This window comes from Hippichthys cyanospilos, chromosome 9 (genome assembly GCF_059441005.1).
Source record: "Hippichthys cyanospilos isolate Australia breed blue-spotted pipefish chromosome 9, RoL_Hcya_1.0, whole genome shotgun sequence".
NCBI lineage: Eukaryota > Metazoa > Chordata > Actinopteri > Syngnathiformes > Syngnathidae > Hippichthys > Hippichthys cyanospilos.
In genome coordinates, this window is record NC_142377.1 from 10286350 (window position 1) to 10314340 (window position 27991).

Consider the following 27991-nt stretch of genomic DNA (forward strand, 5'->3'; position numbering starts at 1 on the left):
AGTGCATCTTATTTCTTCGCACATTACACATAATGACTCACACTGCACATGCACAGAATGACAAGTTTGGATACATCTTGAGATGTTTCGAGGACAACGAGCGACTAGGGACAAAAAAAAAGACAAATAAAACACAGTCCCATTTTCTATGGAGAGCGACCCCGCCTGCGACAGATGCTTTCAGAAGCTCACCTATTTATATTGCATGACAGCCTCCATTTACATGCTCTTGTATTTACACAGTACTCACAGTTAATTGCGTCCTCTCCAGGTCACTGTGCCCGTTAGATTTGTGCCCGTGCACGTCAAGCTCAGAGATGGATTGCGGCCGTATTGCCTCATTTGTATAATGTATACAACTTAGCGCCACACTTAGTCACAAGTGGTATCCGGCGCTGCGAGCCGTACATCGGAAATGATGTAAAAGTCACTTAATGGCGAAAGCGGAGCAGCAAATCTAAAGGAGCAAAATGTTTGCGAGGCGGCACATCCTGTGTTAATCTAAGCAAACAGTAGTAAGGCGGCCATTAGGGTGCTAATGTTTTACATTTATGGTCAGCGATTGCTATTAAATGGTTGGTCATTGCAATAAAACAACAATGAAGCAACATTGAGGTTGTGCTTTGCGCGTTTGCCTGGAAAACATTTTCTCTTCCAAACACAAGACCATCCTACTAAAAATTTGTTTTCGTATTGATCCTTTTAAAAACAGACATCTTTCAACATGCTGCTCTTATTTTGGTTCTAAACGTTGAGATGGGTTCTGTTGCAGTTTCGTGTAGGTGTGGATCTGGTCTAGTGGGTAACTGAGCTTTTGGACAAAGCAAAAATCTTGACAAATCCTTAAATTAGAATTCTTCAACCTTTCCTCTTAGGGTTGCATACAAAAAAAAGGACATAAGGGCCATTTTTTTAAATTTAGATTACTTACTGACTAATTAAGTTCTATAAAAACCAGCTAAGCAAGCATTTACACACTGTCTATAGGAGATAATGTAAAAAAAAAATAAAAAAAAAAAAGTCCATTGAAGCCTTTCCGTTAAAGGTGATGAGGCAAAAGGATTTTTTTTCACACGCCTAATGCTGATATTTTGTGGGCCACTAAAATGTGAGTGGCAGGTCCCAAATGGCCCCTGGGCCATAGTTTGCCTTAATTATTACCTTATAACCTTTAACAAAAAGCAATTCTAAAATCGATTTATCAAATAAACTAGAAAATAACAAGCAACCAATTAAAGGATATTACTGTCCTTTAATTCCTTGCTCTATCTTAGCATGTTAAAAAAATAAGCATAAGAACCCCTCTGTGTTCATTTCAGCCCAATTTGGGCCATTTATCTAGAATATCAACAAAAGGCATTAAGATCATCAAACACTAGGAGTTATTACAATGGATTGTTTAAAACACCACCATGTGTTTATCTTCAAATGCTTGCAAATGGAATTCATTTGATGGCAAAGTTTACATTAGGGACCTGTTTGACCTTTGACACCCGGGGGTAAAATAGGCTCCTTTTTTCTGTTATGTGGCCCTGAAATTTGGACGTCCACGGGTTAGACTTATAACTACTAACTAGATTGATGAATTTGAAACCTTTTTCTTTTGATTTTCAGTGGTACATTTGAAATTTGACATAAAAAAAACATCAATCCATCTATTTTCACCATCTCAGTGCGCTAGACGAGTCACTAAGGTCTAAAACTCAGGGTAACCTCCAAGCTGGTAATGGTCAAAATGTCACCTGATGGAGAGCTTGTGGAAGCTGGCAGGCACAATGTTATCATCACTCTAAAAATGAATTTGAGCTACACGCTGGTCTGCAGAGGCCTCTTATCAGGGAGCGACAGGACAAAGGGGAAAAGCAAGCCTTTGGCCGCGGAGGCCACGCTCAAGTCGTCATTGCTGAAAGCCGGCGAGATCTCGTCGGCCCGGAATCTCAAGGTGAAGTGACGGCTGACACAGTAGATGCTGTCGTTCAGCGCTACGCACTGGAAGGCGGGGCAGCGAGGGAGCCGTTTGGTGCTGCACTCGTACCACAGACGGGCTACGGTGTGGTATCGGTACACGCTGACCCCCAGCAGAGGGTTGATTTCGAAACGATACAGAAACGGTCCCACCGCCACGATGTCAGTTGTCCTGTCTTTGCCGCTGGCCAGCAGAGTGGCCCTCCATGTGTCGCTCCTGGGGTTGTAGCGCAGCAGCATATAACGAAGACTGCCCCCGGACACAAACAGCTCCCCGTTGCAAACGGTCACGTGGTGGGCCACGGCGAACGTATCGTTCGGCAGAGAGGCCACGAAAGTCCATCTGTCCGATCTCGGGTCGTAGCGCTCCACTGAGGAGAGGCACTCGCCGCCGATGGCGTAGATGAAGCCATCCAGCGCGGCGAGTTTGCAACGGGGCCTGGCTTCATTCATAGGACTGATCTCCTTCCAGATGGTGGTGAGAGGATTGTAGCAAAACACTCGCTTGGAAGGGGTCATTTCACTCTCGCTGCCTTGGCATCCCACGGCGACAAAAAGGTAGTTATCCATCGTGCACATGGCGCAGGCTCTGCTGATGACTTCCTGTGGAATGGAGCAAAGTCTTTGCCAGGTGTCTGCGCAGTCGTCATAGTAGTACACAGCACTCAGCTTCCTTTTCAGCTCCTTGCTGTTCTTCGACCAGTCTTGTGGATCCATATTTGCTACTATGATGAATTGTCTTCCTCTTGTTCTTTGTCTCCTAATTAGCTCCCTCTCGGAATCAGTAAGCCGCCCATAAAGGTCGGGATCCAGGAGTACCTGCAGATAATTGTCGGACATGACCTCGATGGCTGCTTGCACCACGGACCTGTGGCCATGTTTTTTGGCCAAAAAGAGTGCCTCCAAACAGTTCCCAAGATCCAGTTGACTTTTCAGGTTTTCCAAATCTGAACGGGACACAAAGAGACTCCCAGATTCCGGAATAGACCATTTGCTCACATTGAGCCATTCATTGTGTGCGGAAGGACTGATCAACATGGGACCAGCGTTGGTTGAGCTATGAGAGAGAAGAACTGGACTTGGCAGCTCCGACCGCTCTGTAGCAGCAAGATAGCTCTGTTTGCGTAGGGGCCCATGCTTCATGGAGGGTCTCAGGTGTGGAGTCCCAAGGAAGGATGCTTCCTCAGTGATGTCGGCTTCCACAGTTCGAGGAGAATCTGTGAGAGTTCTGCTATTGGTTCCAAACTCTCCTCGTTGCAACTCAGACTTCCTCTCATTCTGACCCAAAGTGATGTTTGGGTCCGTGCTACAGTGAGACGAGCTTTCCACGTAGTATTCGTATATCTTTCCCCGCACCACCTGGTCTCCCGGACTTTCTAGCACCAGCTTAGCATCCTCCACCTTGACCTCTGCCTTGGAGAGAAAGCTGGAATAGATGCCATGTCGCTCCAAGTCTTGCCTTAGCTCCCTTTCCACGCCAGAACTGCCCTCCAGCTTTTTCAAAAAACAAGGTGAGCGCCGGCCTTTTGGACTCGCTAGTCCACATGTTGACGTTTCAGGAATGTCCAAGGCGCGATCACTGGACGAAGATATCTTTGCTTCTTTGCTAAAATGATGATCATTGTGTGATAGGCTGCTCGTCTCCGGGGCTAGATTAGCTTTTGTCGGTCTTTCTTTGGCCTTATCAGATGATGGATCATCAGTAGGAATAAGTCCAAGTAGATTATCGTCTGTGTCACGAGCCAGCAGCGTTGTCTTGCACCTTTGGCAAGTCTTTTGTTTTTTGCTATGCTTGACGGGACCTTCCTCCAATCCCCTGGAGCTGTAGAACCTGTAGGCCAAAGACAGCAAAAGCACCGTCGCCACAGAAAGACTTATTCTGAGCAGCAGCTGCATGTCGAATTGGACTCTAAGAAGGTCTGCGATAGCCATGGCGAAGGCGCGAGTGATGGCGGGAGTGACCGGTCGACTGATCCTTTTGTCAACGTCGCTCGGCTAAGTGCATGTCGGCTGGTTTTCATTGCAAAAGAGCTCCCATGATCCGATGACTGCTGCTCTTTGCCTCCGGGTGTAAAACGAAACCTTCAGAGGTGCATTTGCATCTCTTTGTGGGCGGAGCTCAGAGCACGCAACACCTGTGGCGAGTCAGATGCTGATTCAACACACTGGAGCACACGCTCAATAAAGATCAATATTTGCTTGGGACTTTTTTTCATTACCTCATTTTTTTCTCTCCATAAAATGTCTTCCAAGACAAAAAGACCTTGGTGCCATTCTTGTTCTTGCGGGTCTTACTTGCTGCATAAGCATTTCATGTTTTATGACCAACTGACTCATTCGCCCTGCACAGCTTGAGCTGCAAGTGGAAAGCAGACTTTGAATAAGGGGCAGGGAAGGACAATAGTCGTACCAAATACTTAACAACCAGGATACATCTGTTTGCACAGCTCTGTCACGGATCAGAACCTTTCCCTTCCACAGCGGGCTGTGTCAGACAAAGTCGAAATTGCTATAACAATCATGCAGGACTTGGCAGACATCCGATGGAGCAAGCGTCCACAGAGAAAGCTGACAGCTTCGTTCATTTCCATGAGCTGAATGTAGAGCTCAGCCACTGTCTGGCTGTCATGTGTCACGCTGACACACTCCAGCCAGATTGCAGTCCACTGGAAAACTCTTGCGTTTAACTTGTCTCTGTGGGAGGCTGTGGCCTCTTTTAGGGCTCTCAGCGAAATAGTTAGAAATGGAAGCCTTTGACTTTTTGAAGGTTCCATTCCGCTTTGTAACCGCGAGGTTCATGGGTTATGAAATATGGAAATCGCGACAAGTAGCTCCAGAGAAAGTTATCCTCACTTTTGCTCACTTATTTATTTTTTTTTTTGCGCTGACCGTCTTGGAAGAAATTAGGTGGATCTGCTTCTTGGTTGGGCCATAGTGAAAGACTAATGACTAGACTAAAGACTAATGAAAGACTCTTTTAAAGAATAGCTGTGTTTTGCTACAATCAACCGTGTACTGTATTTTCCGCACCTAAGGTGCACCAGATTATGAGGCACTCTTTCAATGAATGGCCTATTTTAAAACATTTCTCATATTAAGGCGCATTTTCGCATTATAGGGCGCATAGAATAGAAGCTACAGGAGTGGCTGGGGCATGTCAAAAAAACAATCAGATAAGTCAGTCAAAAGTTTCAATCATAAATGAAGAAGAGTTAAGAAGATGATTTGTGGAAAGTACTATCTTAAGAATGATTTTTAGTGAAAGACATAAATAATGTAAAGAAGATGAGTGCTAGCAAGCATTATCAACATTAGTTCAGTCCAACAACGGACAACTTCAAAATGTCATGACAACTCACACCCAGAATCACACAAGATATTTTTATCAATGGATCTATCAGAATTGAAAAAAATCATAAATTTACAGGAGTTTGTTTAACAACTAGCATTGCATTGTGAAAGTTAGCATGCGTTTTTCAACACTTTGGTTCAAAACTCTTTAATATAAAACTCAAATGTGTGGATCAGTCATACGTTTTCAAAACAGTAAGAAATTTCTGCTTTCTAAGGAGCTGAACAGCCATTCTAGATGGTCACTTGCTTTGTCATGTGATAGCTTCCGGGTAATCGCATGAGGAAACCAAACTCTTCCCGCCAGGTATTACTTGTGAATAATTCACAGGTGGGCCTCTGTGACATTCTGCTGATTGTCTTGACCTTTGTTTTTAGCTCGGCTGAGCAGCTCAAACCAGGATGAAGACGACATGATTGTCTACTTGCGAGGGAGCCACTTTCTCCTCCTTCTCTTATATTAGATAGCATAATAAACATGTTTTTGCTTCGTTTTTTGTTCACTTTTAGCTTTCGAGGAAAGGTTCATGGAGCGCTAAACCAAAAAAAAAAAAAATTACACCAATTTGTCTGGCAAGTATAAGTAAATTTAAGCCACACATAAACTAACCCCCCAATGCACAGGTGTCCAACTCAAAGCACGGGGGCCAGATCCGGCCCGCCACATCATTTTATGTGGCCTGCGAAATGCTATTTATGACTTCAGGTTGCTGGCTAAAATACTTAATTTTCAAGTTGTCTTCAACTTTACGATTTTTTGGTAATCAATACCCCTTTTAACTGTTTTTAATGACCTTTGATTTCCAAATGCATAAATGTGTGACGACGATGATAACAAATGTATTTGACTTCGCAGTCACAAAGGCCCTCTAACAGAACGTATAACTACAATGCTGTCAATGATAAAAATAATTTTGACACCCCTGCTCTAATGCATTTTTGTATACCAAACATGACATGCAGAAAAAAAAGGTGTAAATTTTATGCCTTAATTTAATTTAAAAAAAATCTAAATACATAAACTCAAAGATGTGTCACAAAGCTTCATTTTTCCATCGCCACGTGAAGGCACTTATATTTTATCAATGCTTTGCAATGCCATGACAAGAACAGTACGTTATTTTCTTTTCAAATTCAGAGCAAAATAATTGAAATGGAACCATGTGATGGAACCAAATAGACTTTCCTCTTTCTTTTTCCATATGACCTGATAACACACAGGATAAACACAATTTTCACATCGGCCAACGCAATTTGCAATGCGTCAACCTATTTTATTTATATAATTTTTTTACAAAGCACCAGAAGTGCCTCTCGAATTCAAATGGAAATGACAAGTTATGATGAGATGCAGCCGGTGCGCCCGGCTTCCCTCTCAGAGCTCAGGCCCTCTTAATTTTGTTGTAATTATGTTGGAAAGCAGCTCTCCACCTCGTGGGGCTTTTTTGCGACGTCGTACTTTTGCAGGGTGAGCTGGCATCCCAAGCGTCCCTCTATACGATAAATTTCCTTTCATTTACCAGCACACGTAATAGTCCAAACATGGCATTCTGATGAACTCATTCAATCCCAAAGATAGATTTTGACGTGCTTTCTTGTTAGAGACATTGTTTTTCAGGTGTTTGGCTTAAAGAGTTTTAAAAATGGCTGCTACTAAAAGAATTAAGTACTGAAGTAATCAGTACTAAAAGAATTAAGTACTGAAATAATCAATTGCTTTGGTTAACTAACTACTAAAGTAAATAAAACCTGTATACACTAATGAATTTGATTTCGTTCTCAAGTACGTAGGTAATCAATGACTTTAGTACTATTTAGTACTATATATATGTTGCTGCGTCTTCATATCATGGATTTTTATTAATGAGTATGTTTCTTTGCATACATAAACAAGCAACGATTATACAAAACACAACAAATGCGTCAGGTTGATCATCTCTCCACTTTTAATACAGGTGAAATGAAACAAATGCAAACAACCCTGTTTAATCAGTCCGGCGTGGGGGAAAAAAAAAAATTGGTGGCTGGTGTGACACCATTAACCCGTGAGAGAGAGAGAGAGAGAGAGAGAGAGAGAGAGAGAGAGAGAGAGAGAGAGAGAGAGAGAGAGAGAGAGAGAAAGTTACGTATATATATATATATATACATACACACACACGCATACAATGTAGGTCACTTAAGATAGCATGACAATAAAACATAGCTGCAACCAACTGCTGCGGCATTGACGTAAAAACAAATAAAACAAAGAAAAAGAGAGTGAAAAATAACAAACTCACATGCATCACAATCCTTAAAACATTGGACATATGTGAGGACATTTCCTGTCATACTGATATTGTATATACTGAATTAAAAAAACAAAAAACAAATCTAATGGGCTATGGAAAAAGCCGCTTTTGTTCAGTCGGCCAACGTTTAGCTCTGATGGATGAATTACAAACAAGTCTGCAACCGTCCCTCACCACAACCCCATAAAACTTCTTTAATTATTTGCATTATTTACACTCATGTACACAAAATACACCCCAAAAACAGATTGTTTTCCCTAATGCAATTAATATCTTTTGTACATTCCAGCCATGAAATTAGGAACAAAGAAACTAAACAAAATAAAAAAGCGATACCTGTTATATAGATTGTTCTGTTTGTTGCCCCGCCTCCTTCCTCCCCCCACATCTTCCACCGCTCCGAATCCTTGTGGTGCATTTCGGGACATGGAGCAAATGGGTGCGGTTGATTTTTTTATTTTATTTGTTTCAGGTGGCACAGTCTAAGCCACTTTTCACATTTGCGTGGGAAAAGCAATGACAGAAGGACCACCCCCCCAACCTAAAAACAACAAATAAACAAAAAATATAACCCGAATGCTGTCCTTCCAGATTGAATCATTTTATTGGTCAACAAGCAGACGTGGAGCATGAAACACACAAAAAAAAGTAACTTGGGAGGGGGTCATCACGTTGTTCTTTAGATAGTGTAATCACATTTTCTTTCGTTACAAAAAATGGGAGGGGCGCCACCTTGTGGCAGCACCGTGGCCTGGACCGATGATTTGTTGACGGCCGCAGAACACTCGCAAGGTTGCTGAACGTAAGCGTATTTTTTCGTTGGTTTTATTTTTTTGAATGTTTGTGTGTGTTGTGTGAGAAGAGCATTTATGTGCGAGCGTACGCGTTTTCACGTCAGTTCCACGGTCACTGTGAGGACAAAGGCCATCCACGTGAGGCTGCTCACGGTGTTCATGTGCGGGGCTCCACCTGTTAAAAAAAAAACAAAAAACAAACAGACATGTGAAGTCAAAGTTATCCTTGTATGTTTACATTGAGAATTGGGGTTTAAATGGCCCTAAAGTTGAAGTGCCCTAAAATTTAATGGACAGTAAGTACAATATACGATACCTCGCTGCATCGTGGTTATTGTTGCTTCACTCTTGCGATTTTTCAATGATAACCAAATAGTTTTCTATCGCAGTTTTACTTTGCTATTTTACGTGCAAATTTTCGCCCTCTTAAATCAGACCCAAATTAACAAAAACTCCTACTCCGGACTTTCAATTATGACAAAATCTAATGCAGGTTTTCCTCATTTTTCTTGATTTCCTCCTTCGCAGTGGAACCAGACGAAATATATTCATATTACGTATTTATCATTATTATTATATTTGTTTATTTACTTTTTAGAAAGAATCAAATAAAAATAACAGGGAACAAAAGCAAAAAAAAAAACCATTCAAACTCTACTTTGCGGATTTCAGTTACTGCGGGTATAAAATAAAAGTTATTTTGAGAATATATTTGATTTTAATTCATGAACATAATGTTTTCTTTTGTAGGTCTACCTCACTATTTTTTTTTCCTTTTTTCTCGGACCAGTCAAAACAGCAATTTTATTTATTAACAACGTAATTCATCCTTTACTACATGGATTTTTACGTATGTTTATGTATTTATTACATTTTATTCATATTTTATTTATACAATGATATCTTCTAACAAAAAAATTAACTGTTCAATCTCCCCTTCATGGATTTTGATTTCTTCAGGTATTTTTCGGAAAGTGACCTCCACTATAAACAAAGGAATGCTGTCTTAAAAAAAAGCTTTAGTTAATACATGAAACTTGATTGCAAAGTTCTGCACTTCAGAAGAAAGTTATGATGAAAATGAACTCCTCTTTTTACCTGCCACTATTGCTCAAGCCTGGCACAAAACGGCGTGACTAAAATATCTCCTGCAAACTGCTTTCACATATAAAGCAACAGTTACACCTCATTAGCATTGGTTAAATCACCCTCTGTTATGCACTACACATTAACAATGTAAATGAAAGGCTAACCTCTCACACATACAGTACGAGCTGCACGCCGGCATTTAATGAGAGGAGCGCTCGATGAAGTGGCAAATTCATTTTAATGGACTGGATGTGTAATCGCCGCATAATCCCTTTTGCACATGTGTGACGACCACGTTTGTCGCGGTGCATCGTGGGAACAGCTTTGGCGAGCAGATGGTGGGCCAGTCCACGGTGTGACACAAATCGGGGAGAAGAAACATTCGCCGTGAGCAGACGTAAATGCCAATGCATTGGCTTATAGAAAAGTGACTTTTTCTTATGACAGTAACTGCTCACATATTCAAACTGTTCACAATGTGTTCATATACACACACACACATATATATATATATATATATATATATATATATATATATATATATATATATATATATATATATATATATATATATTAGGATTGGGGTTAGGGTGACACAATACGAGTATTGCAATACGTTTCCAATATATCACGTATCAGCTTTGCACAGTAATATAATATTCCTACCGCATCAGTGCCATCTGAAAGAGCATTCTCTACTGCTGGGGACATATTAACACAGTTCAGGGCAGGCTTGAAATAAAAATGTGGACATGTTGCTTTTTTTTTCTTAAAAAAAGAATGTTTAATGCGTGCTCATAGATGTCAATGATGTGTAGCTTCTGAAAAAAGAATGAAAAGAATTTATGTTGTTTAATAATTTTCTTCTGTTTTTTTCAGTCGTTGTTAATATATATGCCATGGACGTTTTATTTTACAAACATCGTCCAATATATCGCAATACATTTTTAAGAGACTCATGTATGTTTTTGTATCTCTCTCTCTCTCTCTCTCTCTCTCTCTCTCTCTCTCTCTCTCTCTCTCTCTCTCTCTCTCTCTCTCTCTCTCTCTCTATATATATATATATATATATATATATATATATATATATATATATATATATATATATATATATATATATATATATATATATATATATATATATATATATATATATATATATATATATATATATATATATATATATGGCTGACTTGTGCACATGAGCACATAAGGGCCAGAACTGTGAGGCAGGAGGGAATCTTGACAACTTATCTGCCGTGCTGCCTGACATTAATGATGTCTTTTTCAACTGTTTTGTATCTACAGCCACTCTCTGTCCTTTATTTGCTCTTCATTGCTTCTGCTGTCCCTCTAGCTGTGGCTTGGGGATACAGATTTGAATATTCAAATGCCAGGATGAGTGCGGGAGCAGGTGTGTCACAGCAAGGACACATTCGGGTCATACGCACACGCACACACGTGCGCACCTTGCCTCTAAGTTAAACTGGTGTAGAACAAGGCCCCGGGAGGTCACGGCATACATGCCCATTGGCTATACGGCTCAATCCCTGGCTCCTAGAACACCACGATCTTTGAGAATTTCTTCAAGTTGCCAGGAAAAACCATGATTTAACCCAGCTTTTCTCTTTAGTACTCTTCACATTCAATTGTGTATAAGAAATAAGAAAAAAATAACTTGGTAATTTAGCACAATGTCATTTTTTGGTCCAGGAAACTTTTCGAAGAGAGAGACACACGCACACTCATGTACAATATATATATATATATATATATATATATATATATATATATATATATATATATATATATATATATATATATATATATATATACTGTATATACTGTATATATATATATATATATATATATATATATATATACTGTATATATATATATATATATATATATATATATATATATATATATATATATATATATATATATATATATATATATATATATATATATATATATATATATATATATATATATATATATACAAATCTGAAAACTACTATGTTGTTCTTGTTGCAGTGCAGACACTGTAAGAGCAAGACCACTCCCACAAATGTAGCAAAGCAGGCTGGCAAAGTGTCAACACGGTCTGAGCCAAAGTGTGAAAACCAACAGATGGCCGCATGACTTGCGTGTGTACGCCAGTCGACTGCAAGTGGACCACTGAGGACGCTCTCGCGGTTGGATGAACCCGCTTTTGGAATATTTGCTGTGAACAACCTGTTGTTGTTGTTCTTCAATGTTGTATGACACACTGACATTAAAAAAGTGGATTAAGGTGTGAATAACATGCCAGATGATGATGTCATGTGGGGATTTGCACTGAGTAAGGAGGTGTGGTAAATGTCATGAAAATTGTTAAAAATTCGTTAAAAATATATATTTTTCTAACAATAACGAAATTCACAAAAGTATGAACATGATATACCCTGTCATACATCTCAAGTAGCGATGTCCAAAAAGACAAATAATTTGAAGGTTAAATTTTAAAAGCAGACCTATAAAAGGAATTTTGAAAAAGCTAGTTTAACTTCTAAACACTCTTTCAGTGCCAAGCCTTATCGGGAAAGGCAAACCGCTGATCACATCTTTCGTAGCTATTGATAGCAACACTCCCATCTAATGGTCGCATTTAATTACTACAGTGCTCACTAAGCTTAAATTTAAGAGGAGCGCTGGCCATGAGTGTCATCACTCTTTTCAAAAACGGAAAAAAACAACATAGTTCCTGCGTCAAAGTCAAAATTAATAGTACATGATGAGAATTCTTATCGTTGGCAAGGAAAGAGTCAAGCTTTTTAAAGTAATTCCACAAAACAAAAAGCTCAAATACATAGAAAATATGCTATTAATTCAGAGACTTCAAAGATTTTGAATGAAGCTTATTTCTTTGTATTTAGTTGGTGCCTGAATAGACTTGCCCCATTAAATCTAAAAAGAAGCAATTTTGTGTTTGTCTGCATCATTTAGGACTATTTGAAAAAAAAATACAAACTCTGGATTTTGTTTGCAGCCTAACCAATATCTGTTCTGCCAACATGGCTTATATTTGGTTGACGAATGGGTAAACTTAAAAACAAAGAAACAAAAATAATTTTGTTAATTTTTGTTCGGTTTGCCCATTACCCATATGGCAAAGTCATCCTAAAAAAAAATCTACCATATGTGTTGGAATCACCATTTTAGGGTCATTTATCGTCACTTCCAATGGTTGCTCAAAGATAAAGTCTAATAAAATGAAAATGCGAGACAGATGGGCAACAAAATGATGGATAATTCCACTTTTGGTCATTGTATGGGGTGAAGCTTGCCACTGACAACAAATAACTCCAAAAGTTCATTGCTTGACCTAATGATGTCTTGTGTGCACATCATGCCCCCCCCTCCCCCGCAGCAGTAAAACTCCCACCCACCAACTGCTCTTATGAATCAAGTTTACTTGGCCGGATTTTGTCAATGAGGTAATTCGCACCTCACAAAGGAACGCCAAATCCCGGATGCTTATCCAGGATTTGGTCCTATGGGCTCCTGAGGATAATCTGTGCTGACCACGCTCGGCGAGGCCCTATCCAAAAATTGTCATCCGCGTCTCAAACAGTGGGAGCGCAGTTTAAAAATAGATCGGCGGAGGATGAATAAGATGCAGTGCTACGGTGAAACAATTGAAACTTAAGAGTGGAAGCAGATATAGTTGGCTTGTTGTCACAGCTTTTAGGAAAGACATTTGTGCTAATATTGGATGCCATGGATAGCAGCTGAAAGTTCATGTACTAGCGCACTCTTTGTCTTTACTAATATGAAGATTTAGCTCACTAGTGCAAAAACTCAATTGTTTATCCGTGCATATGGTTTCTAAAACAAAAGGTTGCATTCAATCTATGAAGAGTTGAGTATAGGTGTTAATTCGCTATTGCGTGTAAAACCCCAGGTAAAAACATCAAAACTGAATGTACAAAATAAAAATTGGTATCAAAGTATTATAGTAAGTGCTACATATAAATAATATACATGTATACAATTGAATAACATCATAAATAAAAAATATATAATGGATTTATTTACCTTTGAGTGAGTGATGAGCTTGTTATGGCCATATTCCCTGGTGAGGGTAGCCTATGCTAGCTAACTTAGACTTTTTCATATTTCTTGATTATCTCCAGCTTTGTTTCTGTAAAAATCATCTTCTTACTTCTCTCTTTAACATCACTAACAATCTTGGGGCCCATTACTAACCAATTAAAGTTTGAATTAAGCAGTAAAATGCACTATAAATATGTTATTTTAAGTACTCAAGACGAGATCCAGTCTTTAGCATGCGGCCATTTTGACCCTGACACCGACCAATAGCAGACCAGCAATATAGTGACGTTAGCATTGAGGCATGTATACACGCATTAGCACGCACACAGCCAACATAGCGGTCATGCACACACACTGGCCGCCATGTTGGATGTGTCATAAGCCAAAAGAAATGGCGTGAAGAGGGGACAAAAAAAATGTTGCGGTATACGACGTAAACGTTGAAAAAAAAAAAACGCAAGGCAGGGATGTCGTAAACCGGGGGTCCACTGCATCTCAAATTTTGTGGTTGTGAAAATATTTGAAGGTTTTCTCTGGATCTCATCTGGACTGGAACTCAGACTTTTGTGACTCACACTACACGCATTAGCACGCACACAGCCAACATAGCGGTCATGCACACACACTGGCCGCCATGTTGGATGTGTCATAAGCCAAAAGAAATGCCATGGAGAGGGGACAAAAAAAATGTTGCGGTATACGACGTAAAAGCTGAAAAAAAAAACGCAAGGCAGGGATGTCGTAAACCGGGGAGCCACTGCATCTCAAATTTTGTGGTTGTGAAAATATTTGAAGGTTTTCTCTTAATCTCAACCGGTTCTTGAACTCAGACTTTTGTGACTCACACTTGACTCGACATTGGGCTTGACAACAGCACTGACCACTAATAACAAATGTGAATTGAAGCGGAGAAATGTGATCATAGTGGTGCGAGCGACGCAAACCTTTTGCTTTTGTGATCGGTCAGGGTGTTAAAGTCAACCATCGGGAGTTCAGTGTTGCATTTTTTATCACATTCGCCTACTCGTGGCTTAGTCATTTGCGTGGTTGGAAGACTTACTGTTCTGGCTCTGCGTGTTTTTCATCATGCTTGGATTTTCTGTGGGAGACAAAAGGAAAAAAAAAACACAAAAGAAGAGGTTATTATTGACAGAGCTGTGATCTGGTTCTCATCCCGTATGATACCAACTCTAGCCTGGTAATGGACTTTGGGAACACAGTGCACCAAAACATCTAAGCTGTTTTTGTGCCAAACACTCATGAATCGGAGTGAATTACATTTTTTTTGGTACTTTAATAAGCAGAGCTTGCCAAGTGATTGCAATGCGAGGAGAAAGAGTGCCCCCTGGGTAAAAACAACGCCTCCCCAGCTATTTTTGGATTCTAAAAGCTCACATCTGAAGTGACATTTCAGCTGGAAGTGCGGCGCAAGAAATCTAACTTCTTCTTCTGACATGCACTCACGTTTATGCACACTTCTTGATCAAAAAGTCATATTCATCAATCACATATTATGGATGAATCATGAAAAACAAGACAGTCAAATTGCAATAAGCTAAATGTTAAATAAATACAATTCAAACGTAAACTGAACACTTTCTTCGGTTTAAAAAGGCAAAGCATTTGAACCAGCTTTTGCACTGGCACACATTCGTGCATGTGTACATAATGTTGCAGAATTTATGCAAAGCACAGCTTCAAATTAGCATAAGCACACAAGTGAGGTTATACGTTGGCCTATCGTACTGGGTCATTTTACCGCAGCCTCGCGTGCTGCATGATGATGTACGTTATCAGGATGGCGGCGCCTGCTGTCGTCATTACAAGCAATTATTCCTGCTGATGTATATCGAACATTATATTGGACTCGTTGCCAGTGCCGAGTGTCCCGTCTCAAGGCTGTCAGGCAGCCGCCAAGGTCGGGTAATCACCATTTACTTCTCGCATGCCAGAAAGAAGGCTGTGGTGTTCATTGGCAAACTCCTTCCAAGGTAACGTGCCCCTGTCAACTCTGCCTAAAAGTTGTATTTTAATAATGCCTGACACGTTAATCCTTGTTTTTAGGGACAAAGCAAGAGTTGATGCACCTAGTAATTAAATGAAAAAAAAGTGGAAAAATCACACATTGATTTTCTAAGGGACTAGCACGCATTATGAAGGTGCTGGCGCAAGCACCTACAAGTGCTGTCCAATGAAACCATTTGAAGTCATTTAACAGCTTGAAATTTGGTACGCATTTGTATTATATACGGGAGTATTATACAGAATGTATATATGGGATTTTTGAAAAAGCAGACACTTTTATTTAGTTTGAAATTTTGTTGGCATGTGATAACGGCGTGCTGGGACCAAGTTTTGGCCCAGGAGTTTTAGACGTCGGCCTTCCCGAGCCATCAACCGCAGCAGAAGAAATCCCGTTGGGGGAAAATTCTCCTGAAATCCTTGACAGCCACCATGTCACTCTATCATGATTAGATGCACAAAAAAAGTTAGGTGCCCGGATGGGAACGGCGGTTCTGCAATTTTAGGGTCATTGTAAACAGTTGAAGCAAACTTGCCAAAAGATTATGTCTACGACTTGTATAATTTCAATCAGTGGACCATGGCACCACATGACAGTTCACCTTATAAGAGGAACCCAAAGAACCTCAATAAGCGGTTTATCTTTCAATGAAATCAACTTAAACTCTTTGGTTTGAGTCCAACCAAAATGTATAAAGAGCTACAGTACTTTTAACTGGTGGGATTTCAATTAAATCACTCCAGTTGTCTTCAAACTGCACTTGGCATTGCGTACGCCATCGACTCCATTTTGGTCTTCGTCTATTGGATCTAACACAAGAGCGCTCGTGCGATGCTCACCATTGAAGGACTAAAACCCCTCGTTAGGCGAATAGTCATCTCTCTAAGTACAGTCTTAAAAAGAAAGTGTAGTTGAGCCAATTAGTGACACAATCTTATATTAATCACAATCTCCCAGCTCCGTTAATGATTCATCACCAAAAGTGGTCGCATAAATCTCAAAGGTATGTTCCACGATTACTGTGGATACATTTGAGTGATTTCATTTTTTTTTACATTGCGTGTATAAAACATTCCCGCTCATTGTGGCGAGGTTGGCCTGCGGACACATGTCTTTTTAAATAATTGATTGAACTTGAACTCGATCTCAGTTTAATGGCCAACCTACCAAAGACTATGAGGCGGGTGTGCGTGTCCGTGGAGCCGAGCGGATTCTGGGCCGTGCAGCGGTACATGGAACCGTTAAGCTCGGCCGGTACCCGCTCCAGAATCAACTCCTTGCCCTCTCGCTCCGCGCTGCCATCCAGGAGGCGCCCGCCGACGCGGGTCCAGGTGAAGAGGGGCTCCGGGAACACTTCGTTCTACACGGGCGCCGAAGGAAACAGAGGATTGAGGCGGGGCCGGCGCAGAGAAAGAGATTAAAGAGCAAAGGATGCATGAATAATACAGCCTGTCCCCCCACTGATTCAACCGCGAGTTAACAACATGCATTAATAATCGACACTTCAGTTTACAACAGTTTATTCCCCTCACAGTTCTTAACCCTCCAGTAAACAAGCTCATTTCTAAAAATAACGGCACCCAAGAAGATTTTCACGTGTCGCTGTGTCAGACGGATCTTGGGTGACACATGCACACTCAACATCAACTGGCTTGTACGTGCCAGAACATAGATGGCTGTAATTTAATTCCGTTCTGTCACTCACGCGGAATTTGAGGAATTTAACATATGCATCAAAGAGGTTACGCCGTTCTTATATCAGGAGCCAGAATGGATTTCACGACAACTGGCAGAGGATGGAAATAATTCATGACTGACCGCCTCAATGGGCTTTGGCCAGCACTCTGGTTTGTTCCTTCCAGATGCATACAGTGCTGCCCTGAGATACAAGTGACTGGGGATTATTCAGCATTTTAACACTCTGCCAACTTCAAGGAACGATTTATTTAATATTTCAGGGAACTTTACGAGAAATTCTGCTGACCCCGAGAACACTGCACTTTACTAATGTATTTTTTTTTTTATATATATAAAACAAAAATGAGTGAAATATGAACTTCCCTGTTATTTTGGAAGTTTGAAGTCCTTTTTATTTACGGTACTGTATAAAACTACAGGGAGCTATTTACTCGTAAGTTTTAATATAACTTTTAGGGACATGTTGATGACCCTGAGAGCGACCTGAAGTTTTTATTACAATTTTACAACAAGACACTTTTTGATTCCAATGTGCTCCCGTTTACTTAAAATATATATTGGTTCAAAGTATCAGCCTCCATAATATTTGGTATTCAAGGAGAGGTGGGCAGTCCGCCGGTCCATCAGTGATGGCACCTGTTTTACTGACGAGTGACAAGAAACCGGCACAATAAAGATATAAAGACGAACTAGCATTGAAAGTAGGTTTTCATCCATCTTTGTAATAATTCTCACCCATCACAACCGATGGACTGTCCATCACTAAAGGATGCCCGTTTTGCTGACAAACCATCAGCAAAAGTTTGTAACATACTGATTTTACCACTAGTGGAGACAGAAGCATGGGTAAAATAAAACGACGGAACGACAATTACAATTAGGTCCGGTAATTTAAATAGTTATCCTCATTGCATGTTTGCGGCTTGGCTATGTTTACACCACCATGCTCCCAATGGTCAATCAATTTAAACAGTTCTCTGAAATTTGAAAGCTATAACTTAGTGAGGTGACAAAAGTTTACCAAAAGTGACACAGGTGTTGGCCATTACAGTAAAGGATTAAAAAGATGACTCCGTCAGCCTTGTACGTCATTTTTAAGATGTTTTCATTATTCGGCGACTCGTTGGCAAAATGCCCAATAAGGACTGACCTCCAGGAATAACCTTTCAAAAATACAAATTGAGTTGATGATAGCAACCAAGGCGTGACACTCACAAACGATCTCAACTCAACAAAGAATGTTTTGGATGGAAAATCAGTGCTCTGTGCCGCTTAAACGAGCAGGAGTGTCAAATTGAATCTCATACATAACGCAACAAGGGGGAAAAAAAGGAATAGCGCCTGAGAACCTGCACTGACGAGTCGTCGTCCATAATAAATTCCCTGAAACAACAAACCGTGAGGTTGGCTTGCTTTTGGCTTCATCTCACAGTGAGAAGGGCAAAAAGGATTTGCACGAGGACGCGCGGTCATTTCTCTTTGTGATAGGCGCTTGTGCCATTTGGCCAACCTGCATCTTTTCAATATTCTCATATTAGAAATAATACTATAAAATAATATTATAATAAAATATATATAATATAAAATACAATATATAATATATAATAATAATTATAATAATATATGTAATATAATATTAAAATATGAGGACACCATGGGGTAATATTAGCTGCCCATTTCCATTTGTTGCAAATAACAACAAAACACCTAACAATGGCTAAAAAGGACCATAATCCCTACTGTATACTAATAGACAAACCCCAAAAATGTTTACGATTGCCTCTCACCATTTATTGAGTGATTACATTGAAAATATACTGCAACCTATCAGCAAACCATATCAGGCCGGAACCATCAGGTGTTATCTGTACGGATCACAGATCAAAGGTATTTGATTCTAGCCGAGTGTAGCATGAATTAATAGACTAAGCAGATGCGTCCGCTGAGTTTGAGAATCATTGCGAAAATGCAAATTTTGCAGGGGAGCGAGAAAATGACGAAAAACCAAAAAGCGATGTCAAAGACAGTGAAGCGGTGTCGGCTCATTTTTCAAGCTATTTCCAAAGAAATTCACAGTTTTGAAGTGTAAAATACGGGATAAAACTAACTAAGATTATACTGTGAAAGTTTGTTTAGAATTTAACTCAAAATAGGGGTTCCCAGAGCTGTGGTTTGGAAAAAAAATAGATTTGCCGGTTTTTGGCACGTTTTTTTTCTTGACGTACAAGGAATAATAAAGCATAAAAATCCAAAAAAAACCTTCACCAAGTGCTCCCTTTCTATTGGTCCATACTTAATTGAAACAATGATCTTGAAACCTCATTTTACATAGGGCTGCTTGGCAATTTTTAAAAATCAATCAAATTTGACAGGGTTGTTAGCAACACATTTTAAAAGACAATTATTTTCACATTACGGGCGCTTTCATTGAAATTGGGTAATTTCCCGCGGAGCCCGTAATGATGTCACACCTGCTTGGGAATCACTGGCCGATGGTATAATTGTTGAAATAACACTGTGACGAGCTAGTTTACCACCCCGCGATCGATGTAATCGTTTCACTTTCGTTCGGTCGCACCCGACTTTTACCCCGCAAGGTCTTACCTGGAATCCTTGCACAGTGATGCGCACCGTGTCCCCGACTTTGGCCCTGCTGGGGGTCATAAAGAGCTTCGGGCCCTTCGGGGCAGCTGGAGGGAGATAAAAAAAAAAAAAAAAGACAAAAGGTCATGGAAAATAGAAGCACCTGTTCGGTCACAGAAGGAGGGCGACGAATACAATTTCCTGTCAATTAAGGTCAGCTGGCAAAAGACGAGGGACCTCGCAGGTCCCTTTATCAGAACAACGCTGCTGAATTTATTCGCCCTCAGAGAGAAAAAGGGACTAAATTGGGTGGATACTCATTACTGGAGGAGAATGGGAGCGCGGCGGGTGGAGTGTGGAGGCGGCGAGATAAGGGACACTCATGGAGCTAATTCCCTTGTCTTGCTGCGGACAGACGGCCCTCTGCGCCTTTCATTTGGACCCGCTAAAACAATGTGGTGCCGGGAGCACCGAGGTTCTAATACTCCCAGATTATACGGGGTCAGGATACGTCCCTTATGTGCTGAGTCTCGATCCAAAAAAACAAGAATGATCATTTACATAATGTTTGAAAGTTAAGGGGCCGTTTTCACGGAGACCCGGTGACCAGAAGTTATCGTTTCAGGCCCGTCTCAGCAGCTCCCGCATTACCGATGAACAAAGAAGTTAACTGCAGCACACGCTGAGCAGTGCGCTGCTGTTTTAGATGAATGAACTAATTAATCGGGGATGAGAGGCGAGCTAAGGGCCCACTATCAATAACACCACTCGTTCACCATTAATTTGCCGCTTTTAACTCTTAATATAAATCACATTAGACGCTTATTCTCATTGATGAGGGGAAACTAAGAGACAAATAAATAAAAACAAGTAAATGAAATGACTGGATGGCTATTTAGCCGCAGAGGCTAATGAATGAATGCCTTTCGTAAGACTACAAGGCATAAAAAAAGATAAATCACACCCTTTTATTTGTAATAAAACAGAGCATTGGGTAAACATGTGTCAAGCTGTTGAGTAAAAATGCATCTCAAGAGCTAATACATTTTGCATTTGTGACAGGTAGGGTCCCAGTGGGTCATTTATTGTTTTAGTGCGTCATATACTCCCGAGTGCACACCTATTCATTTGTGTACATTGCGGTGGACATTTTATCTCAGCAAGACAGCAAAGTGATGTGCGTTCAACCCAAACACGCGAGACATTGTTGGAAAGGCCGGGATGTACTCGACCGAGCGCAGTAGGACTTAGTAAGCAACATCCAATGAGTCAAAAATGATAGACTAAAAACAAATGTCCACTATAATGGACACAAATGAATATGTTAGCTCTCATGCAGGTATTATAGGAATTTTTTTTTTTTTTTTTAGATTGCTAATACACAACAAGTCATGCGTATGATATGGGCGCCCAGCCACCAAATAAGAAATTAACAACCAAATAAACACTACCAAACGACTTAAATACGAGGTACAACACATGTTGTCGTATTTACCGGTAGCTTAGCCTCTAATATAGCTTGCATAAGTTAGCCGCTAACTAGCAGCACTAGAGTGTTCCTAGTAGGCCAGGCAGGTCCAAACCCGGTCCTCAAAAATCGCTATTCTATATATTTTTGAGCTTCTGTCATCCCAACACACCTTTCAAATGATCAGCTCATCAGCAAGCTCAGCGGAAGCCCGATAACCATCCTGATCATTTGAATCAGCTACATTGGACAACAGAAACGTAAAAAAAATGCAGGAGAGCAGCCCTCGAGGACCGGGTTAGGACATGCCTGTTGTAGGTTAATAGGGACATCGAATGCAATAACGCGCATCGCCTTGACAACAGTGACGATATTCCAACGACGTACAAAAATCCCACAGAGAAATTGATGAAAGGCATTTTTCCTTTATGTATTCCAGAGCGGGCCCACACTAGCAAAATACAGCCGCCCGCCTGCTATCAAAACAAAAATACACTCATTTACCGTACAAAGGATGCAAATGACTCTGCATACTGATGCTGACCGAAATTCACAGCTGCAGTTCCTACTGATCACTTTTTGTTTCAGCTAGCAAACTCGTCACAAAGACCAACATTTAAGAGATTTGTTTAAAATGCAATGTTATAAAGGAGGAAAATACAGTTTTAAGTGCAAAAAATGTTCATCGTCTGAAATTTATATTTGGCAATACTGTACATGATTAAGTTGAAATGTGTTTTTTATTAGGTACGTGTTTAAGATTGTGTTTCACCAAGCAAAAAATATATATTTTATTTTCATCAAAATGCTCCATCATAACCGTAGTAATAGAGGTGGCCTTGAACAAAAATCCACCATGTTCGAGACCAAGTAAACATGCTTTGATTCCAAGACGAGACCCTTAAAATGTGGTCTTGAGACCAATGTGTAGGTTATTGACAGCCTCTTGTGGCATATTAGCGTCTTACAGAGAAAGTAAAAAAAAAAAAAAAAAGGTCCATTTATCAGCTGCTAATTAAGAATAAGATCAATAGAATAAAATGTGAATCCGTGAAGAGAAGTAAAAATAGCCGATTGTTCACACTATATCCTTACTCATTACATTTTTTTAATAATCTGCCGGGAGTAGTATATCAACAAAAGGACTCCCAAAGTAGGACAGCGTCATTTACCAATCAAAAAATATAAAGCTGACATTTTCAATATAACATCAACATATTTCCCTTGGCGGCCAAGGCAAAGACGAAGCAGGCTTGACACGGCTGGACGTGTCTTCTCGTGCCTGGGACGGATGGCATTTCACAGGCTACTTCTGGCAACGGTCAGCGCTATCCGAGGAGCTTCACGGTTTTCATGGTGTCACACACGGAGCACGCCGGGCATATGGCTGTTAAAAAAGATGATGGCCGAATTCTGGGATTTGGTCCAGTAGTGACAGTTGGCGTCCAACGTCACCCACCCTTGATGAGGGCGTCAGGCGCCGCAACGGACATGAGGCCACACGCTCCTATCGTGGAGTGATCCAGGACTCCTGAGGACTATGTAGTTTGAATTTTCAAAAGTGGCAGCTGGTCAGTAAAGGCTCCTTGGGTGTTGCCCCACCACTCAGGGTGCAAAGACTGAAAAGTTATCCTTGAGACTCTTTTACAAAACATAACTATCATTCCAAAGTGATTATATCGTTGGGGGACAGCTGATAATCACGAATACGATTCTGAATCATCGAGAATACGCTGCAACTTAATTATAATTCACTTATTGCCAGTGATCTCCAACAGCGAGACAGAAATCATGGTGGAGAGATAATGAGAATTGAAAAGAAAAAGGGGTGTCTAAAGACATAACAAAACCATCGCGGTAAGCAAGCGAAAAATTGTTTATATTTGTACACTCAAATATTAGATAGAATATTCAGTATAATGCCCAAATATTCAATAGCTGCGCACAACACGACGCTCGCACGAAAGACAACATTATGGCCGTGCGTCAGGTGTTCCTTGACACCAACGGGTACGGGCAGCCGCACCGCAGACGGGAAAAGTTGAGGGCAGCCTGTCATATTTACTGGATGACTGGCTTGGTTAAAGAAAAAGAAGCAGAGAGGCGCATGGCGACCATTTTAAAAAGGACTGACGGCCGGATCAGGAGGCAGCTCCATCCAGGTGAATCCGGCCATGTAATTCCTTTCACGGCTCCGAGCGGGAACACTAAAGCCACCAGATAAGACGTATTGATGATCGGCCAACACTAACACAAATAACTGCATGCGTATGCACACACACAGTCACGCACATTCTCATCCTCTATTCAGATGCCAATGCCATCTGGAGCCGAGCATCTGCTCTTTGATTATCCCTGACTGGCGAAGCAACGGCGACGTGAGGTAAAGTCGGACCCGGTGCACGAAATAAGTCTTGAAACAATGTTCGCCGAGACCGGAGGCGAAAAGAGCACCTTTGAAATATTCAGGCGCCGACCTGAACTCTCGTGGCCGGAATCCAAGAGCCTACGTGACAATCTGAAAGCGGGAGGAGGAGCTCTCGTTTCCGACGCCCCCGGGCCCGGGCCGACGTCGGCCTCTCGGCCCATTTATATGGCCGGCGCGCTGCCCTTCATGAATATTCAAGGTGCGTAATACGACATCGGTTCCGTTGTCACAATGTGGCAATTCATGCCACGATATTAAATCGCTGAAAGATTTATCACTTATGGTTGCTGAAAAGAGTACCTTTTCATTTCCTGGCCGAAAGTGGCCGAAAGGACCAAAAAAGCGCACGTTTTGTGCGCTTTAATGTGCGCGATGTGCAAACGTTAATTATTGTCAATTGAAGTGGACATTATGGATTTTTTTTCACCGTTTCAAATACTTCCCTGACGTGCAGAAAAGGATAGAAACTCGTGAAGAAGAAAAGGTTGGAAGGATTCTCTCTTTTAGCACAGGATTCTGACTTTATTTTCGTAACTCTCAAAGTCAGAATTTGGGCAGTTCTGAGAAATCTCACTAAAGTTTAATGGCAGAAATCTGACCATTCTGAGAATTCAGACTCTGTCTGACCTAAGAGTCTGACCTCTGAGAAATCTGATCTTTCTAAGATATCAGACTAAAGCCAGAATTCTTCATTTGGAAAAAAAAAGACTTTACACTGATTTATCAAAGAATTCTAACATTTATCTATTTATGTTTATAACAGACTTTTATTTCACAATTATGACTTTAAAGTACTCGCTTGAAAGTCAAAATTCTGAGACTTTTGAGACCTATGATTGACTGAGAATTCTGAGAATAAAGTAAGTATTTTGGTGATCAGAATTCTGGCTTTAAAGGCAGAAAATTAGTCAGAAATCTGCCTTTAGAGAAATCTAACTCAAGTCAATGAGGAAGACGACTCATGTTGATCGGAATTCTCACTTTTCTCACATAATTCAGACTCAGAACTCTCAAAAGTCAGAATTTTGATTTCAGTGTGAATTTTGAGTACAAAAGCATAATTTTGAGAGGTGACTTCTGATAATTAATAATTAATATAATAGAGTTCTAGAGAATACAACTAAAGAATTCATACTTTAAAGTCAGTAAAGAAATTTCACGAGTGATCTCAGAATTCTGACTTTATTCTGAAACTTCTCATGTCATTTCATTCTGAGATTCTCAGTGAAAAGTCTGAACTTTGATTTTATCCAGAGTTCTCACTCTAAATCTCAGTTCTCAATCTGTAGCCATTGATTTGCACCTGCAGATTGATGTGCAGAGTGTTCAAGATCTTGCTGGTTAGGAAGTAGTACCTGGCTGAAAACATTTCACAGGTGGGCGCCACATCATTGTAAAAAGGTTGAGAATGACAGCTTTAGTCCATCAACATTTTGAAAGTGGCGGGAAGGACTTTTTTGTAAATTAACCCCAGTATAAAATAACAGCTGGACAATGACTCAAAAGCAAATTTTTAAAGCCATCATTTCAGAAATCAGAATAGATTCTCTTGGTTCATCAATTTCATACAAGGAGCATAAGCAGGCACGCCGAAGGCGCAACTTTTTGTATCCAAGCGATAAAAAAGCCTATTATATGCGATATGTCTCTTTTAAAGTAAAAAATAAAAAAATAAATCCTAATGTCCACAGCCTTGACAGAGGAGATGTTTTTCTTTTGTGACTGAAGTATTTTGTTTTCTTCTACTGAAATTCTCCATTTGGCATTCAAAATGCGCTCCGTTTTCAGCGGCTCATCTTCCATTCCCTTTTCTTCTGAAAATGAAAATCAAACGTCTGATGAGCGACGCGGCGGTGATAAACGAAGGACTTGAAACAACTTGTCAAAATAAAAGCGGCATTGACATTGAGCACGAGTTTTTACCCGTCTTGTCGCCCCTTCGCGGGTTTGTCATGGGTTTAATCATCCATGTTGGAGGGAGCCAGCTGTTAAAATATTTACCGCGCTGCGCTTCAGTCTGATGAAGACGACTCACGTCGTCGGCGAGTACGGTGCTGAGTCACTTTTGCGTGTGATGAACTACTTTTCGATGCTCTGGGGGTAACGGCAATATAGGAATTATTCTGCAATGCGCAATTCCCACTAGAAAAGTGGGGCCAACAACAAAATGGCTAAAAAAAAAAAAAGAATCTGTTGTCGTTGATAAAATACAAAAATTATCTTTTCATCCTGCTGAGCATGTGATCTAATCACTCTTCTGAACTAGCATTAGCAGCATTTAAAAAAATAATATTCAAATGGACTCCACACTCTAAAAAGAATATTGACCTATTATTTGGGTTGCTTTGCAGAAAATGACCAGAAATAGATCATTTTGTTTAAAACAATCTAAAAGAAATTGTTTGTTTAGTTGAAAACAATCCAAAATGCTGTATCAAATGGATTCTAATGGATATTAGCCAATAGGATGGGAGTACTTTCAAAATTTTTCGTCTTTTTGTGCTATTTTTGCCCGTACCGGCCCTCGAGGACTGGAGTTCAATGCCTATTCTGTAAAAGATTAGTTTTTCATTAAATGGCCCTTTCCTATTAGCTTATACCCAAATATTTAGTTTGGTAATTATTAACAGGTATATGCAATTTTGATGTTTTTATCTGAGGTTTTGCACACATTAGCTAATTACCATAGGTTATCTATTAATGTCAATTCATCGAATTTTCAAGACTATGCAGGGCTCAAATCATGATGAAGAAGTCGCGGCTTATAGTTCGAAAAATACTGTCCTATTCATTTCATATGCTGGGGTCCACCGTATTTATTGACTGAGATGAATCGAAATTTTGCCAGGCCCATTTTTGTTTTTGCCAAGACCTGCTGTAAGTGCAGACTGTTGCATTGTTGACAACAGAAAGAGATGTCCCTTCCTGCACTAATTGAAACTCTATAGAATCAGCCTAATTAGCCAAATATGTGATATGGACGTGTGGGCTCTGGCAAGACATATTCCTGGCACACACAAAAAAAAAAAGGGCGCACGCCTCAAAAGCAACAGCGCACCCGAGAGTGATGCAATCAGAACAGATGTTACTTTCAGCGCTCGGTCGGTAGAAAGAAACATTATTAACAGACAGCATCAATCCAGTGTTATGTTATTGATTTTGGATAGCAGACACAAAAGCATCTCTTCTGTGCAAGTTTTCTTTTCGCACCATAATGCGTGCTTCTCACGGATCGCGACGCTCGTCTGCAGAAGAATGACGCCAACGTTTCGCCTTTGAAGTGATAATTGGAAATGCTGGGAGCCATCTTTGTTTTTAGTTTAGAGAAAAAACGGCGGGTTTGCGCGTTCATCTTCAGGATAACACATGCACGCATAAAACCTACATTTTACCCCAAAAAGACTGCTTTCCCTCATTGGATTTATTCTTTTGGATATTTTGTTATTCACAAAAAAGCCCCCTGCTATTTTTCTTGTGAAAACTAAAAAAAAAAAAAAAAAAAAAATCTTCAGGCACGCAAATTTGAGAACGTGTCTGAATCATCATCCTGCATCGCTAATTAAGTTAGACTTTTTCCAATAACTGAGGCCCACTAACTCAATCTGGCGGCAGACAGCGCCGTGAATTGGCCTGTCTGTCACTGGCAGGGTTTTTTGTCTTTGTACTCTTAAACCCACAATCTGCAAGGCCACAACACAATTAGTCGGTGGCAAATTAGAGATGTTCACAAAACCAGCAAAGAGCCAGTCATAAGCGCGAGATTAATGTGCAAAAAAAAAAAAAAAAGCAGGCATATATGCGTGGTTTCATTTAGGACTGTAATGTTTTCTGTTGCAGGTTTACATGACTATATTTTTCACAGTTTTTCTTCTTTTCTAGACGGATCAGTCAGTTTTAACATAAAAAATATATAAATGAATACCATTTTTTACTGTATTTATTGTAGGTTTATCTGGATAACTTTAAGACAAAAAAAATGAGAAATGTATGTGGGTTTTTTTAGGTTTGTTTTTGAGGAGACAAGCAAAAAAATGCAAAAAAAGGAAAAAAAACATAATCCAATTTCAATCACTAATTTGTGCATTCAATTTGGATATTATTTAAAATGTCCAAAGATTCTTTTTTTTTTTAACAGTTAACTCAGGTTTATTTACTCCCAGTGGCAGCTGAACTCCACTAACTTTGCAAACCAAACTTCGTGGT

General features: G+C 40.2%; 2 protein-coding genes across 2 annotated transcripts in view; both read right to left on the bottom strand.

Annotated features, from left to right (window-relative positions):
• Nucleotides 1–1407: 1407 nt before the first annotated feature.
• On the bottom strand, nucleotides 1408–3897 carry klhdc7a (kelch domain containing 7A). The gene has a single exon (XM_088424012.1). The coding sequence runs from the start codon at nucleotides 3895–3897 to the stop codon at nucleotides 1807–1809; it is 2091 nt and encodes a 696-aa protein (XP_088280138.1). The 3' UTR covers nucleotides 1408–1806.
• Nucleotides 3898–7239: 3342 nt separating this feature from the next.
• The window catches only part of igsf21a (immunoglobin superfamily, member 21a), a 171276-nt gene continuing 150524 nt past the window's right edge, over nucleotides 7240–27991 (bottom strand). The window contains exons 7-10 of the mRNA XM_088424582.1: nucleotides 19914–19999; nucleotides 16779–16971; nucleotides 14649–14687; nucleotides 7240–8576 (exon numbers count right to left, since the gene is read on the bottom strand). Coding sequence (XP_088280708.1) covers nucleotides 8497–8576; nucleotides 14649–14687; nucleotides 16779–16971; nucleotides 19914–19999 — 398 coding nt within the window. The 3' untranslated portion in view covers nucleotides 7240–8496. The remainder of the gene's footprint in view (nucleotides 8577–14648; nucleotides 14688–16778; nucleotides 16972–19913; nucleotides 20000–27991) is intronic.